This window comes from Hyperoodon ampullatus (assembly GCF_949752795.1).
Source record: "Hyperoodon ampullatus genome assembly, chromosome: 14".
In the NCBI taxonomy this organism is placed as follows: Eukaryota; Metazoa; Chordata; class Mammalia; order Artiodactyla; family Ziphiidae; genus Hyperoodon; species Hyperoodon ampullatus.
In genome coordinates this window covers 64,751,824-64,769,114 of record NC_136927.1, presented here as the reverse complement: position 1 = coordinate 64,769,114, position 17,291 = coordinate 64,751,824, and the positions used below count along the sequence as shown (strand labels likewise).

Here is a 17,291-nt window from a genome sequence, read left to right as displayed (position 1 = left end):
CATCAACCGATGAATGGATAACAATGTGGTATATTGTATGTAATAGAATATTATACAGTAGTTTAAAAAAATGAAATACTGTTACATAGTGCAACCTGAATCAACCTTGAAAACATTGTGCTAGAAACAAAAAAACACAAGTTGTATGATTCTATTTATATAAAATGTCCTGAATAGGCAGTTCCATAGAGACAGAAAGTAGTCTAGTAGATGCCTGGGGCTGTAGGAGCTTGGCGGAAATGGGGAGTGACTGCTAATGCGAACAGGATTTCTTTTAGGGGTGATAAAAATGCTCTAATATTGATTGTGGAGATGGCTGCACAATTCTGTGAATATATTAAAGGGGCCAGTAAATTGTACGTTTGAAAGGGGTGAATTGTATGGCATGTGAATCATAGCTCAGAGCCTTTTTTTTTTTTTTTTTTAAAGTGAGTGTGCCCCAGGGTACAGTACAGATATATGGAGGGTGGTACCCACTTTAATCAGTATTGTGGAGCTGAAGAGATTTGGAGGGAAGCACAGGCCTCTTAAACTAGTTTTTCCATCCTCATCCTTGGGAATCACTTCGTTACTAAGCTCTGGCCATTGCTTTCAGGACTGTGATTCGTGAAAATAGTTATCCCAGAGAGTTTCTTGTCAGGCCTTTGCAAACCAGGCACCAAAAGTTGGCAGTGACTCGGCAGAGTCCAGGCTGCCTGCATCTCTCTTTCTCCACAGACGTTCATTACTGAGGAGGGCTCATGCGCCATCCGCCGCCCCTGCTTCTTCCACAGACGTCCTCTCCCACAGTCCCCCCCAGACCCCCAAGCTAGGTGATGAGGACGCTGAGGCGCTGGAGGCTACATGGCAGGTGTGCAGCAGAGGTGCGAGTCTGCGTGATAGCTCTTCAGATTCTCTTTACAAATCAGTTGACTCTTAAACTGTTCTGGGAGTGGGGCCAAGGAGTCCCAAGACGTAAATTGAGTAATTATGGTTTTCCTCCCAACATGCAAGAAAAGATATGTGAATAGATAGAATTTTCTCAATTAGATTTTTTCCAGTAAATTTTTCTTAGTCTTTGCTGGCTGTCACTTTCATTGTCATTAAGAGCTTGCAGATTAAAAGGAAGAAAACATATAGCGAGCAAGCATTAGCAAATACTCAAGAGTTCGTTTTCTACTTCTGTTTAACACATACTTGTATGTTGGGTACATGTGCCCTGCATTTTTTAAGCACTTTCAACATATTAAATCATTTAATCTTTGCAATGTTGGTAAGAGATAGGTACTGTTGCCATTATTTCTGTCTTACAGATGAGGATGGATACTGAAGCATAGACACATCAACAGACTTCCCCAAAGCCACCCAGCAGTCTGGCTCCGAGTCCTTAACCCCTGTGCTGCACTGCCTCTCTGTCCTGCTTCGTTCAGCAGCTGGTCGTCTTTCAGCTTTTATATTAGTGATGTAACATGGCTGGAAAAAATAGTTCTGAGTCTGTAGGGTGGAGTAAGTTAGGTTTTTAGGTCATGATATCACCGTACAGAAATCATAACTGCATGCACCTCACCCGAATATATCTCATGACCACTGCTCTGTACCACATAGACTTTCTGGCCTTTTCAAAAGGCCTCTAGGGCAACAGTTCCAATAGGAATTTAAAAGGACCTTAGTAGTTACTGATTCATCCTTTCACCTTAAAGATGAGGAAAACTAAGGGGAAGTAAATCCTAAGGTCTCCTGACTCTGACCTTTTAAAATAATAGGGACCTAAGAGTGAGGCTTCCCAAGAATCAGGTGCTGGGCTTTCTTGTGTCCTCCTTCACTCCTCACAGGAACTCGAGCCGACCGCTGCAGCACTACTTTTCTTCCCGTTTACAGAGCACTTGAAAGCCTGCCGAGGAGGTGACTTGCCCAGGGTCACACAGCCAGCAAGTTGTCCTTCCACAGCCCGCCCTCAGTCTTCATCCCTTTGCCCTGCCCCATTCCCGAGAGTACCCTCCAGTGCGGCCTGCGTGACCCACTGAGACTTCTTTGTTAACTGGGTAGTAGAGGAAATGAGATGGTTTACCTAAAGCCCAAAACCCAATGCCTGACACATATTGTGTCCATGAATATTAGGTAGCTTTTGCTGTTGTCGCTAATAATGAAATTGGGTAAAATGAAAACCTGCTGGTAGATAATATGTTCATCTATATCACTGGTATCGATTGTGATGCCTCGTCTGCCTTAGGAAACTTTCCATGGCTGTTTGAAAAACAGGAGGGAAAAAAATCTTCAAAAAGCATCCATTTTAGTCCTTCAGCAGTGCCCCCTTGTGGCATCTAAGCAGAGGGACCAAGTACTCAGAGTCCTTTGTGACCTGAAGAGAATTTGACACAGTTTGCTGCTGGACATCTGTCTGGGCAGTTTCTCGGGGTGGGCGCGGTGGGTGGGTCTGGTGGTGGCAGGAGAAGGGATTTGGGGGCAGGGCATGGATCAGGTTACTGGGTTGGCTGTGTCACAGGATTTTTGCTGGGTGTTAAAAGCTGATGGGATACAATTGCAGAGTCCATGTTCCTAAGTTTCTAAGCTTCCCTGAACCCGGTGGCCTGGAGAGAGTTTTGTGGCTTTCAAAGTCTCTGGCACGGACTCAGGGCCCAGTCTGATGGCTCCGTTACCTCAGGTCTGTTCAGAGCAGGTTTGAGGGGCAGAAACATGTTTCCTCATGAGCAGTGATTGAACCGTCTCTCCTGGTGGCTGTCTCAGCCTCCATTGTGCTCCCTCCTCCAGGGGCTTCGGAGGAAAATGGCCTGCCTCACACTTCACCTAGGACCCAGCTGCCTCAGTCAATGAAGATCATGCATGAGATCATGTACAAACTGGAGGTGCTCTATGTCCTCTGCGTGTTGCTGATGGGGCGCCAGCGAAACCAGGTGGGCCCTTCCGCCACGTCTCAGAGCAGGAGGAGCCGCGGGCAGACTCTTCCCAGGCACCTGTTAGGCCGCCCCTCACAATGCCTCTGTCTCTGGCCAGCAAAGCGAGGGGTTGGCTCCCTTATCCCTGTTTTACACATCAGGAAACCGGTCGGATTCCGGGGCTCATAGTCTTTCCACTGTACCTTGCTGTGGGCATCATTTCTAGACAGAGCATTGGTGCCCCGGGCAGGAGTGGGCGGCTTAGCCACGTTATCTGACCTTGTTAATGTGCAGAGTAAAGGGTGGGTGTCTGCCCTGTAGATGCACTGGAGGAGTTGCCAGTCTGATGGGGGCTTGGGGTGGTGGGTCGGAACTGTGTCAAGTTATGAAAACTAGGCAACTGCGGGGGGGGTCCAGCCATGCTGAGGTTCCTTGAACCTTGAAGCAGTTCCAGGAGGGAGGAGCAGGGGGAAGGGGGAGGGCTCTAGAAGTATGCGGCACTCCTCAAGGTACATAAGCGGCCCACTCGCGCGCTCCCTACGCATTCTCCTAGGGGTGAAATGAGGCCTGGGGGGAGGGGTGGGCTGAGGGAAGGGGGAGCTGGGAGCTCAGCAGTCCTTGAGCACCTTTCTGAGTTAGGGACTGTACTCTCGCACAGCTCTCTGTGAGGTGGGTGCAGTTATCACAGGTTTACAAGTGAGGAACAGTTTTAGAGAGGGCAGCAGGGAAAAGACCGGCCGAAAGATGACGTCTGGCCCGGCAGAGTCCTCAAGAAAGCGAGGAAGCCAGGCATGCTGACCCTCAAGGCAGCCTGCCAGGTCGAGGGAGCAGGCCCAGATGGGAAGTGGGTGCGAGCCTGCCTGGTGGGTTGGTGGAACAGTAGGGAAGCTGGGGCATGGACAGGAGCCAGCAGCGAGGAGAGGTGGGCTGAGGGGTCACGCGGGGGCCAGGTCGCATTGGGCTTTCATAGGCCATTTAAGGGCTCTTGTGTTTATACTCTGAGTGCAATGGGAAGCCATCCTCCGGCTGCTGTGCGAAAGAGCTCACAGTAGCTAGGACCAGCATGTTTGTGGCAGGAGTGGTGAGAGGTGCTTGCGTTCTGGATCTATTTTGAAGGTAGAACAGGTAAGATTTGCTGATAGGTTAGATGTGGACATAAGTGGAGAGAGGAGTTAAAGGTAACTTCCTTACCTCTTTGCAAGCAGGTGGGAGGAATGGTTTGCCATTTCTTGACATGGTTAAGACTGGTGGGTAAGGACTGGAGGGGCAGACGTCTGAAGGGAGGAAGGGGAGGAGTTCAGTTTGAACACGGTGGGTTTAGGTGTCTGTTAGAACTGGCATTTGGCTTCCCTGCACCTGGAGTTAGGGGAGAAGAGAGGCCTGGAGGTATAACTTTGGGCGTCGTCACCCTGTGGTTGGCATTTAAAACCAGGACGCTGGATGAGATCCTGTCCTGATGTCCACAGCACTGGGGCTCCTTCCTTTAATATGGGATATAGTTCTTATAAAAAACATTAGTCATGATATCTTACCTGTGTTGAGTGCTTTTTCTTTTTTGAGGCACTTTCACAGTCATTCATATTTGAATTTGAGGTTATTTGGTAAGTTATACAGCAGGTGGTGACCTCTACCCCACTTGATGCTTGTGAAAACGAAGATACAAAAAAGGGCCCTGCTCTCAGTCATCTCAGGCATCGTGAGAGCCAGGATGTAAACTCTGCTGCCCTGACTCTTCTTTCTGTCCCCTCACCATGATAGTTCCCTGCTCCCTGAGCCTTCCTGTTACCAAGCTTCTATGAATCATTGTGGTCTTTAGTTAAACTGTGATCACAGCCGCCGCTTCCTTGGGAGGGACCATCAGCTGGCCCAGAACCCTGCCTTCCTGAGAACCAGCGTTATGCTGGTGTGTCCTCATTTGCACAGTCAGCATTAACTGAGTTCCTACTGTGTGCTAGGCACTGTGGGGACATGGATTCACAGACCCCGCCTACACCAGGACAGCAGGGGGAACAGTTTCCCTGGCCAGGTCCCCCAGAAGGCTCCTCCTTGGAGTGACCTTATTATTGTGCACTCGGGCCAGGTTCTCTGACCAGTCTTGGCTAAGTTGAAATCACTAGACTGGAAATGCTCACCAAATGTCATAAGTTCCATCCCTCTGGTGCTAATGAAAATAATCAATACAACAGTCCTTTTTTCCAGCGCTTCCTGTAAGTCAGACCCTGAGCTTCCCCCACATGACCTCATTCAGCCCTTTCAGCAGCTTCATCAGCCCTCATTTTCCATCAAGGGACGCAGGCTTAAAGAAGAATGTTGCCCAGAGTCACAGCACTGTCAAGTTCTGGTCTCCCAAGATAAACACCAGCCTGTGGTGGGCAGGGAAGGGACAGGCTTTCAGATCAGAACACCTGAGTTAGGGTGACATTTCCACCCCTGCCTTGGCCACATCAGTCCTGCTAAACTTTCCTTTCCTCTGTAAAATGGGAATTAGTAAGCCCTGGGGCTGTGCTCTGGACTAGACATACGTTTTCTGACTTTATCCTTAGAACAGCCCTGAAAAGTAGTAATAGTTTTGTTTTATGTTATGTACAAAATTATTTTAATAGGTCAGTAATTCACATAGTTCTGTATTAAAAGGTGTAAATGAGTATAAGTGAAGCCTTTCTCCCTTCTGATCCTGAACATTCAGGGTTCTCCCATGAAGCATCTAATATTACCAGTTATTAATGTCTCCTTCTAGAGAGTTAAGAGCATGTTTGTGGGTAGTGGGAGTGGTGGTGAGGGTAGAGCAAGTGTGGCTGTTTTCTTTAAACCTCAGCAATGCTTTCTTCATCCTGAAGCCTCATGGGACCTACCTGCCCAGGCTTTGATAGGCCTTCACAGCACATCTGTCTTAATGCTTTTGCCTTCCTGCCCCATCCAGGTTCACAGAATGATTGCGGAGTTCAAGCTGATCCCCGGGCTGAACAATTTGTTTGACAAACTGATTTGGAGGAAGCATTCAGCATCTGCCCTTGTCCTCCACGGTCACAACCAGAACTGTGACTGTAGCCCGGTGAGCAGGGACCCTGGTGACAGATGGGCTTTGCTTGCCAGAAGTGGTTGTTGCAAGAACTGCTGTTGGCCCTTTGAAATTTCGTTCTTTGAGAGTAGAGCAGAGACTGAAAGTCATAGCCTGTGTGACCCCATAATTGGAAGCCACCTTGGGGAAGGATCTGACCCCCACCCTTCACCTGTCCAGAAATGCCTCTTGGGGCCCTCCAGCCAGCCTTCCCTTGTTCACCTCTGGGCAGGGCACTCACTTTCCTCCAGACAGGGCCACCCTCTCTGCTACGGAACAGCAAGTTTTTCCTCATTCCGTTCTCTATCCCATTGTAATTTACATCCACTGATAGTAGGTTTGCCTTCCAGAACCACGCCAGTGGTCTGCCTCCAAAAAGGGCTTTAGGAGGTTTTCTCATTTTTAAGGGCCAAGGGCTCACCTTTGCTTGGTCTTTCTCACGGTGCCCTAGAGGGCACTGAACTGCGAGTCAGGAGCCCTGTTGTGCCACTCAGCTTTTTGGGAGAGCTTGAACAAGTCACTGAATCTCTGAGCCTCTGTTTCTTGCAAAAGAAAGATCATCGGCTATCAGCATGAGGGGGAAAGTGCCACACGGCCACCAGGCCCAGTGACATGGGTCCTCTCTGGTCGCTAAGCTACATTCTGGGGACTTTCCTCAGTGCCATATCTTCCAGTTTACTGTTTTTCTCCTTGGCTTTGTCAGATTTACCTTTTAGCACATCCATTTGAATTAATTTCAAGTGAATATATTGTGCATTTCTAGACATTTTGTCTGGATCTTTGTCAAAAGCTACGTGGTCTTTTATTCATTATGTTAATATTTTGTTCTTCTGTTGCATTTTCTGTCTTTAATTTTACCTCTTTAATTATTCATAACATACTTTTTTATAGTCTTTTTTGGATTGCTCATGGGGAGCTACTTGTGTCTGAGTCTTCAGACTCACCTCGGGGTGGAGTGTTGCCTTGTGTTCTGTACTGTTTGTAGAAGGTCACCTTCAGGGGAGGGGGAGCTTGTTTCCCCTGTGAAGTACGTGTAGCCTGGGCCCTGGAAGTAGTCCTATAGAACGTTTGGCTTTTGTCTGCCAGGTACTTCAGAGGGCACAGCATCCCAGGGCAAGGTTTCATTTTGAGTGTCTGCCCTCCCACTCTGGTAGTATGAGCCCAGGGTCCTCCTGGGGACCTGGGGGCTCCCCTCCGCCACCAGCAGCACCCTGGCAGAGACAGGCTTCTTTGCCAGCTCCCTGGGCTGGTAGGTGGGGTTTTTCTAACCCTTTTTTCACCAAATGTATACATTCTGCAGGCTTTCCATGCGCCCAAGGTTCTGTCTGGTCCCTGCAGAGCATTGAAACCCAAGCCCTGGCCCGAATAAGTCTCATTTCCACTTCTCCACCCACCCAGAGTTGCCAGCCATCAGCTCTCGTGCTCACTGCTCTGAACTCGGTCCTTTCATTTCTGATTCTAGTGGAATTTCCTTTCTTTCCTATGAACTTAACCTCACATTTAAAATAATTTCAGTTATTTATTTTTAAGACTTAAAAAAAATTAATTTTTTTTATTTTTGGCTGCGTTGGGTCTTCATTGCTGCCCGTGAGCCTTTCTCTAGTTGCGGCGAGCAGGGGCCTGCGGTGCGCGGGCCTCTCACTGCGGTGACCTCCCCCGTTGTGGAGCACAGGCTCTAGGTGCACGGGCTTCAGCAGTTGCAGCTCACGGGCTCTAGAGCGCAGGCTCAGTAGCTGTGGTGCACGGGCCCAGTTGCCTCGCAGCTTGTGGGATCATCCCGGACCAGGGCTTGAACCCATGTCCCCTGCATTGTCAGGTGGATTCCCAACCACTGTGCCACCGGAGAAGCCCAATTTCAGTTATTTTTTATCCAGTATGTTGGGGTGTTTTTAACAGGAAGGGTCTACATTAGCTTAATCTCCTGTTGGCCAGATGTGGACAAAGGGTTTTCTGACTAAAGAGAAGTCCTCACTGTGCGCGAGGACAGGGGCTCAGAGAAGCAGAGTGACGTCCAGGCTGTCAGCAGAGCCTTTTGTTTTCTTTTGGAACATTGTGACTGTGGTTTTAACATCGAGGATGCACATGTATTTTAGGACATCACCTTGAAGATTCAGTTTTTGAGGCTCCTCCAGAGTTTCAGCGACCACCATGAGTAAGTACAAGCCGTCCCTGGGAGGAGAGTTGTTTCGTTGTCTTTTCTTCTCCCTTTGTCTCATCGCTGACCTCGGCTCAGGAGGACCTGGGCGCCGTGAGAGCCACTCTCACCTCAGGGCAACCGCATGGGGCTGCACTTCCGTGATCAGGGCTGCCATTTGTGCAGCCCTTCCTTTATGCCAGGCCCTACACTGAGTTTCCCCTTGCCCCACAGCCACCTTGGAAGTGAGTGCGGAAGTCGCTGGCCCCTTATTACCCTTGGGGTCAATACAGCTCTCAGCCATCTGTCCCTCTGAGCCAGGAGCTTGGCTATTCGCAGGGGCCAGCAGGAACCTCAGATGGCCAAAGTGGGCTGAGTATTGACGTGTTGAGCAGATGGAATATTCTTCACCTGTACAAGGAGATGTACTCTCCCCCGTTTTCCTTGAAACACACTCTGCCCTCTTATTTTAACTGTCCAACCTTTGGTGGAGAATGTATTGGAGAATGATTCTCTGTTATAAGGAAAGTGCAGGGGAGGGGTAAATGGCAGCTGACCTTGGCGTTGGTGAGACCTTGGTGAGCTGGAACACACAGGCAGCCACTGCTCAGCTCTTAGCAGCTGTTGGTGTACAGGAAACAAGGCCCAGTGTTGCATAGCTTCTGAGTTTTTCCCCCAAGGAAAGCCAGAAATTAAGATTTATGTGAAAAGTCCTGATTTTTAAGTGCTGGTTTATATTCTTTTGAAATATTGTATAAGCTAATAGGACATGCCTGAGGACACATGTGACCTCAGGGGCCTTCACTTTGCAGCTTTTGTCTGGATCGTGTTGATCATCCTCTTTGAGAGGTTCTCTGTCTGAAGGACTCAAGCTCCAGCAAGTATGTCAGCCCTGAAAAATGGCACCAATATGTTCTGAATGTGTCCTTTTTTTTCCTGAAGAATTGAGCCCCTAGCCTTCATCAGACTCTTAGATCTGATGGGTCGTGTTCTCAGGCTTGGATTTTATATATTCTAAAGCAGTGTGAAAATGTGGGAGCATTGTTTATGGGAGTGACATGATCAGATTCCAGTTATCTGAAGATCACTCTGGGTGCTGTGTGTGGGATTGACTCCTGTGGGGAGACCATTTAGGAAGCTGGTTCTGTCCACATGACTTGGGTGACGAGAGGCCTGGATGTGAAAGGGAAAGGAGGGAGGGAGTGTCACAGCCGACTCAGGCCTCCTGGTGGGAATGCTGGAACAGGGCCAGTCGTGAGGAGTAAAATGATGAGTTTGATTTGGACATCACTGAGTTGAAAGTGCCTTTGAGAAATTAAATAGAAATGTTCAGTGGCAAAAGAAAGGCCTAGAGATGCTAAGGAAAGGGGCCTCATAAGTGGACGTGGCAGGCAGAGGGTGGGCGTTGGGGCCAGGGAGACTCCCACAGCATGAGAGCAGTGGGCTGCGTGCCCTGCCGCAGAATGCTGGCTCGGGGTAAGTGGCGTTGGGGGCGGGTACCCCGGGGCTTCTCGGATTCCCTCCACAGCAGATGGGCAGGGGACTAGCCCAGTGTTGATGCGGCAGCCACAGTTCCTGTCCTTTACCGCCTCCAACACATTTATTTCAGGAACAAGTATCTACTGCTCAACAACCAAGAGCTGAATGAACTCAGCGCCATCTCTCTCAAGGCCAACATCCCCGAGGTGGAAGCCGTCCTCAACACTGACAGGTGAGCATGGCTGGGGTGCATCTGTGGCCCACAGCCCACCCTGGTTTCCTGCGTGCCTCAGGGCTCCCAGATGGGTACACACAGGTGTGTGTACTTGTCCTTTCTCACTCACATGTAGCTACAGTGTCTTGAGGGCTCCTGTGTGCCAGGCACCGTCCTCCCGTCACCTGCATTATCTCATTGGAGCCCCACAGCAGCCCTTGGAGGGAAGCGCCATCATCGCCTCCACTTTACAGACTGGGGAGCAGGGGCTCAGAGAGGTCACCTACCACAGGTCATAGATACTCGGCTCTCTCCCCTGTCACTCAGCTTCGTTGACATGCTCCTTTCCTGCCCCCTGCCAAGTCCCATTAGCTGGGTTATACTTGTCTCACTTTCTAGAGCGGAGCAGGGAAGTCACAGGCTCACAGGGGTCAGGGGAGGGAGGACTGTATCCAGCAACAGGAGTTGTAATTCTCCAGCCTTTTTTGATTGTTTGTTTGTTTTTACTTTTAAAGTAGCAGAAATCTTTGTTCAACTGAAACTGAATATAGTCCCACCCTAATACCTGTAGTGGGTGAATAGTAGAGCTGCTCTATTTGAAGGAGGAGTTTAAGGACCTAGAGTCCCTGCCTGCTTGGCCCTCTCTCCCCGATAATGCAGCCTGAGTCATTTCCTCACTTACTGTCTTTGCTTCCTAGACCAGGAAGCGGAGGCCCAGAACCTCAGGTACTTGTCCAAGGCCAGCTGGAGCTGAACCTGGGGCCCAGGGTACTCCCTGCCTCACCCTGTGGGCACGGACTTTACCCCATCTGCTAGACTCTGTCATGGTATTTCAAACCCACTTTTGTTGTAAGCAGCCCTCTCTCCAGCAGTTCTGAGCCCTGTGTGACTCTGGTTGTGGCCTCTGATCACTTGTCAGTGAGTTTGGGCAGGGAAAGCTGCCCTGAGATGTAGTGAGAATGCACTTGGCTATTCAGTTGTGAGACTGCAGGAGTCCTTAGGGTGCTCTGGACCCAGGTAGAGCAGGAGGACATCTTGTAGGTTTGGAAATGTCACCATGTTTTTTTACCCACCTAACCCAGCAGAGACACCCAACCCCAGGGCCCCAAGACACAGTCCTTTGGCCAAGTGGAAGTTGGCCCCTGTCAGCCTCTCAGATCTGCCCCCAATATGTTCCTGTCTATTTTATTTCAGGAGTTTGGTGTGTGATGGGAAGAGGGGCTTATTAACTCGTCTGCTGCAGGTCATGAAGAAGGAGCCAGCGGAGTCATCTTTCAGGTAGATCTGGGACACGCACCTGCCACTCCTGAGGGCCCAGGAGCCAAGTGTTTCTTAAGCTGTTAGAATTACCTTCTTTAGTCACCAGCTTCTACCCCGGACATCTGGTTACTGTCAGGGAGAGGGAGTTTGCCATCTCCCTTGTGTTGACTCAGCACGTACTCACTAGCTTCTGCTGCGTGCCACCAGTGTGTTTCAAGAACTGACCAAGCATTCACCAAGCACGTGTTCTGTGCTGGTGCTGGACAGGTGGGAGAGAAGGGAGCTACAGTCCCTGCCCACATGGAGTTGCCTGGGTTGTGAGAAACAAGCATGAAAAGAAACCTGTGTGGGGGTTGCAGTGTGGAAAGGCTCGGAGCCATGACCTGCCCCGGGAGCCGTGGGAGCAAAGGGAAGGCTGGTGGGGCGGGTGCGGATAAGGAGGGCACCTCAGTTCCTTAGACTCATCTAAGTTGAGTCTTAAAGGCTGCAGACAGCAGTAGCAGGTGAGGGAGGCATTCCATCAGGGTGGGTGTGAGTTGTCAGTAGGCTCCATCCCCAAGGGTCCACTGTCAACTCAGCCTGCTTTGTCCTGACGTCCCCTTATGGATCCCAACTCTGCCCTCCGGGGCCACTCAGTCAACATCAGCCACCTCTTCTCTAGGACAGCCCATCAGAAGTGAGCTCGGTGGTCTGTCCACAGGTCTGTCAGGTTCCCTTATGCATTCCCGGCCCCTCGCTTCCATGTCCTCCTGTTCCTCTGAAGCGGCAGAGGCTAGAGTGTGTTTTCACACGTGATTCACAGGGCCAGCCCTTTGATCCTAGATGCTGCCTTCTCCAAGACACAGCTCCTTCCAGACGAACCACATGGAGGACTGTTCCCCCCTGAGCTGTCAGATCCCTGAGGATGGGGACCCTTTATCTGTCCCCAATGCCTAGTATGAGGCCCGATGCCTAGTAGATAGACGTTCAGTAAATGTCTGTTGGATAAATGAAAAGACAGCAGACATCTCCCAGCCCCTTGGTGAATAGAACATGGGCCAGAAGAGGGCAGCCTTAGCCACCTGGGCCAGGGGTCAACATTTGGGTCGCAGGTTTTGGCAAGCCCGGGCTGTGGAGAGTTTCCTCCGAGGGACCACCTCCTATGCAGACCAGATGTTCCTGCTGAAGCGAGGCCTTCTGGAGGTAATGGCCCGGAGGAGCCAGGGTGTCGGGTGTCCCTCTCCCCAGCCCCGTGTGTTGCTTTCCTGTCCTGAGACCTAGACAGCTGGCAGAGCAGACCAGATCTCTTTATCGTAAAATGCCAGTGCAGATCGCCCTGGTACTTCCCCATAGCTGTCAACTCTGGGTTCCCCATGGGTGCCTAACGGGTGATTGAGGGATCTGGGGGTGGCCATGGAGGATTATAGGAGTCTGTAAAGTTGCTCAGCAAGGCCTTTTGACCCTGAGGATATTTTGCTGCTGACTAAAAGTTAATTTCCCTTTCTTGAAAAATGGCCTCCATAAAAAGCAAAATTTACGAAGGGAGGTAGGGCAAAATGTCCAAGGTTACAATTGGGTAAAAAAAAAAAAAAAAAGGATACAAATAAGAAACTGATCCATGCATTGTTTTAAAAATCCGTAAGGAAAAGAACTGATCCAAATTGGTATATACAACTTCAAGAAAATAAAAATGAAAAAGGAAACAGTTTAACTGTCATAGAAAACCTTCTCAAGGAGTTAATTGCTTTATGTTCTTGATAAAAGTTCACTGACTTTAGTGTGAACTTCTTCTTTTATTAACATAAAGACAAACCATGGGGTCAAAATGTGTCTCGTGTTCTTAAACCCTGTGCTTCACTTGAATGGCTTCGGTGCTCGGGCAGTGGCCAGTGTTACCTCTGGAGACGGCCACCTCCCTGCGAGCTGGAGAGCCTAGCCGTCTTGCAGACACTTTAGCTCGGACCTGGGCAAGCAAGAGAGGTGGTGGCTACGTAGCCCAACCTCCCCCCACACCCGACTTCCTGGTGAGGTGTGTCAGGCCCGGCCCTGCCCTGGGAGCCACCAGCGTCCTCAGATGAGAATCTAGACAGGGGAGCAGGTTCCATCAACCTGGATGCTTGCTCAAAGCTAATGCCGCGTGGTCTGAGCTATGTGCCAGGGCTGGGGGAGGCCGGCGGTGGGCAGCTTAGATGAGCGCAGCCTGGGGGCAGCAGCCATATGTGCCTGTTGGTCCCCGGGATCAGCCACCTTCCTGCCTTCACCCTGTCCTCTCCCACCCCCAGCACATCCTCTACTGCATTGTGGACAGTGAGTGCAAGTCGCGGGATGTGCTCCAGAGTTACTTTGACCTCCTGGGGGAGCTGATGAAGTTTAATGTTGATGCATTCAAGAGATTTAATAAATACATCAACACGGATGCAAAGGTAAGTCTAACCCAGGGTTCCGTGGGGTTTGGCACATCATCCAGAAGTTATGTTGGAGCCCAGTCTTCAGGTGCTGGTTTTAAATTGCAGAGTCCTGGGGAGTCAGCGGATAGTTGTCAACAAACATTCATTAGCCCTTGCTGTGTGCCAGGCACTGTGCTAGACCCTGGGTACACAGGGATGAAAGTCTCAGCTGCTTGTGGGCAGGTGGGCTTGGAAATGGGTCTGATGCAGTGTGCTGGGTGCCACGATGAGCCCCAGAAGGGCAGGACTGGGCCCGGTGTGTTAGGCTCACAGGATGTGTGTGGCAGAAACCCAGCTCAGACAAGTTGAAGTAAAAATGACAGTAGACCCTTCAGTGCAGAAAACACTGGACATAGTGTCAGAAGATCTGAGTTGAGCTCTTTTGCTGGGACTGCTTATTAGGTGGTGAGGGCAGGGCACAGGTTTGTCCGAGCTTCAGTCTTCCTGTTGGAAACAGCTGGGCCAGGGTACGGGGATACCCCCTGCAGTGACTGCACGCCCTAGGCCTTGGCTGTCTCCAGCCGAGAGCCCACCGCCCCCGTCAGCCCAGCCTCCGCTCCAGTTCCAGGTGTTCCTGAAGCAGATCAACAGCTCGCTGGTGGACTCCAACATGCTGGTGCGCTGCGTCACTCTGTCACTGGACCGATTCGAAAACCAGGTGGACATGAAAGGTAAGAAAAAGCCGTAATGCCGATGAATCGGTCCAGTGTGGCTGCGATTGGTGTCAAACGCCCAGCCTCTAGCAAGGAGACAGAAGTGTCTGGAAGTAGCTGCACCAAACACCCACGTGGTTGGGGTCAAGGCGGTGGCTCTCAGGGTGATTTTCTTGGCTTTACTTTTATCATCCATGCTTCCTCTGATAAGCATGTGTGACATTTTAATGGCAGGTGAAAAAAAAAAGACACTGTTTCTAGCAAAATGCAAAAAACAACACACACCCTTCCTCTCCTGGCCTGGACTTGCCTGGGATGAGAGGCCCCCAGGTGGTGAAGCCTGGGGAGGGCCTCTGGGAGAGACGGTCCCCAAACGTGACCGAAGGAAAAGGTGGAAGCAAACTCCTGGCAGGGGCTCTAGTGAGAATGCAGGCTTTAGCCGGGGTGGCAGAGCAGCTGGAGATTTGTTCCTGCTGCAGCCAACCTTTTCTGTAGTTGTTTTGACAGTGGGGGCTCCCAGCTTCAGAGTCAGAGCCCAAGGGGGGCTTGACTAGAAGCCTGGGTGTCAGGCCCCTGGGCCTGAGCCGCAGACCAGCTTCCACACCTGCTGCTCACACGTCTGCCTCTCTGTCCCTAGTTGCAGAGGTCCTGTCCGAGTGCCGCCTGCTTGCCTACATATCCCAGGTGCCCACACAGATGTCCTTCCTCTTCCGCCTCATCAATATCATCCACGTGCAGACGCTGACCCAGGTGAGAGGCCCTGCAGACCTGCCACAGGGAAAGGGAGATTGGAAGCAGTTACCCTCATCCCAGAGCCACCTTCACCCTAGAAGTGTTGGGTTGGCCAAAAAGTTCGTTTGGTTAATGAATACATTCACTAAAGTTCTTGGTGAAAATGAAAAATGTGTCTTTTTACTTAAAACTGAACAAACTTTTGGGCCAACCCAACACATCTCCTGAGACCCATCCCTTGGTTCCTGGGAAACCCTCCCAGCTATTCTGAGGACTTTTCTCCAATAGGGATCAGTGCCCCATTTTACAGAAGGGCCCTGGGGAGGGAGCAAGGCTCCAAGGTCACAGATGGTTTGGGGCAGAGTCAGGATGGGCACTGAACTCTGACTCCCAGTCCAGTGCTCTCCGAGCCCAGCCTCCTGTGCAGACTTTGGGGTTGGACCTGATGTTGACTCCCACCTCCTTCAACAGATAACTGTGCAGCTGACCCTTTTCCGAGCTTCACACCCCTCTTTTCTAAAATGGGGGTAATACTCAGAGGTTGTTCTTTCATTCCTTCATCTAACATTTACCGAGGCGAGACCCTGGGCTGGGGATGCACAGTGAACGAAACAGTCTGAGACACTTGAGGAAGCTGCCTGTCTAGTGCTGAGTGAAGCGGAGTGAGACACCTGCATCTGATGCGTGCACCCCGCCGCCCCAGGGATCGAAGCTCCTGGGAAGAAGCGATGGCTGAGCTGATTCTGGAGGAAGAGTGGACTCTAACTAGACTGATGATACCATTCCCACCGGGAACATCCCAGGGTGGGGATGGGGGTGGGGTGGGGTGAGGGACCAGGAAGGCACTTGGGCCAGGATGCCGGCATCGTTCCTCTCCCCAGTCCTCTTGTCAGCTTCCTGCAGGGGCAGTGCAGTGCGTGGCCCCTGGACTCCGCCAGGGACACGGTCCTCCCTGCCCAGTGGCACCCCCGCTCCACCGGGGCCCCTGGGGCTGCCGGCACGTGCGTGACCTGGATGGCCTGGTGCTTGCAGGAGAATGTCAGCTGCCTGAACACCAGCCTGGTGATTCTGATGCTGGCCCGACGGAAAGAGCGGCTGCCCTTGTACCTGCGGCTGCTGCAGCGGATGGAGCACAGCAAGAAGTACCCTGGCTTCCTGCTCAACAACTTCCACAACCTGCTGCGCTTCTGGCAGCAGCACTACCTACACAAGGACAAGGACAGCACCTGCCTGGAGAATGTGAGTGCCCCGCCCCTGAGGGGTGGCGGGCGGGCTGCGGGCACACAGACCCAGGGCCCCTCGGAGGGGCGTCTGGGGTCCCTGGTCCCCGCCTGGACCCTGTGGCAGGCAGCTCTTTGTCCCCTTACCAAGGCCCTCCCCGCGGGGTGCTGGGCTTGACCCGTGTCCCCCAGGCGCCCGCCCAGCCCCTCTCTCTTTGCCCAGAGCTCCTGCATCAGCTTCTCATACTGGAAAGAGACCGTGTCCATCCTGTTGAACCCGGACCGCCAGTCACCCTCTGCCCTTGTCAGCTACATCGAGGAGCCCTACATGGACATAGACAGGGACTTCACCGAGGAGTGATCTTGGGCCAGGCCTCGGGAGGCTGCTGGGCCTGGGCCAGTGCGGGTGAGCGTGGGTACGTGTGCCTCACGCCCTGCCCTGTCCCGTCCTCCCCCGCCCCTCCGCCTCCCTGCTGCTCTCCGCTGGCCCCAGGTCTTCAGGTACAGGCTTGGTGGGAGGGAGCGTCTAGAAGCCCTTGGCCCCTGGGTCTGAGGGCCCCGGGTCCTTGGGAAGTCTCAGTTCCCTCAAGATCTCTATGACGAGGACAGGGACACTGTGCCCACCCTTCCTTCAGAACCCTGGGGTCCCGGCCCACCCAGAGGTAAGGGGACTTTTAAAAATAGCTCTGTCTGAGCTCCTGCCCGGTCTCTTGGCTGTCAGTCCTGGGGTGGGGAGGGAGATATGGGCACCCTCCCCCAATCTGTGAGCCAAGCTTGCCCTGGCCTTTGGACCCAGGCAAAGGCTTCTGAGCCCTTGGGCAGGGGTGGGGGACACCAGAGAACGCTACCTTCCCCCAAGCCTGCCCATCTGTCCCTCCCTTCCTCCCTCCTTTGTTTTCCTTTAGCTCCTCTGGTTCTGTTTGCTCATTGGCCGCTGTGTTCATGGGTTCCCCCAGAAGTGGGAGGGGCCTTCTCTTTCCATCCCTTGGAGCACAGGGAGGCTGTGCCCCGGCCCCCCCGCTCCAGGGCAGCGTCTCCTGCCTGAGCCCACCCCGCGCAGGAGCCTGCCTGGGAGCATACCCTCGGCCCCTCCGTGTGTTGCCAATTTATTAACAACAAATAAACCAATTAAATGGAGACTATTAAAGAATTTATTTTAAATGACTGATGTGGAACTGACTTTTGTCTATGAGACCACGTGCTCCCCTCCCCTCCTGAACCCCAAAGAATGAGAAGGAACCC

General features: G+C 51.8%; 1 protein-coding gene across 2 annotated transcripts in view; it reads left to right on the top strand.

Moving 5' to 3' along the window:
• The window catches only part of TRPC4AP (transient receptor potential cation channel subfamily C member 4 associated protein), a gene marked incomplete at its 5' end in the record, with an annotated part of 71,613 nt that extends 54,400 nt beyond the window's left edge, over positions 1 to 17,213 (top strand). Inside the window, 11 exons of one of the 2 annotated variants that reach the window (XM_079720091.1) lie at positions 2,749 to 2,891; positions 5,794 to 5,925; positions 8,025 to 8,083; positions 9,675 to 9,776; positions 10,953 to 11,036; positions 12,110 to 12,200; positions 13,280 to 13,420; positions 14,007 to 14,115; positions 14,735 to 14,847; positions 15,862 to 16,068; positions 16,273 to 17,213. In XM_079720091.1, the coding sequence (XP_079576217.1) occupies positions 2,749 to 2,891; positions 5,794 to 5,925; positions 8,025 to 8,083; positions 9,675 to 9,776; positions 10,953 to 11,036; positions 12,110 to 12,200; positions 13,280 to 13,420; positions 14,007 to 14,115; positions 14,735 to 14,847; positions 15,862 to 16,068; positions 16,273 to 16,410 (1,319 nt within the window). In that variant the 3' untranslated portion in view covers positions 16,411 to 17,213. Of the gene's footprint in view, positions 1 to 2,724; positions 2,892 to 5,793; positions 5,926 to 8,024; positions 8,084 to 9,674; positions 9,777 to 10,952; positions 11,037 to 12,109; positions 12,201 to 13,279; positions 13,421 to 14,006; positions 14,116 to 14,734; positions 14,848 to 15,861; positions 16,069 to 16,272 lie in introns of both variants that reach the window. The other variant, XM_079720090.1, reaches the window with a different exon arrangement.
• Between the last annotated feature and the right edge of the window lie 78 nt (positions 17,214 to 17,291).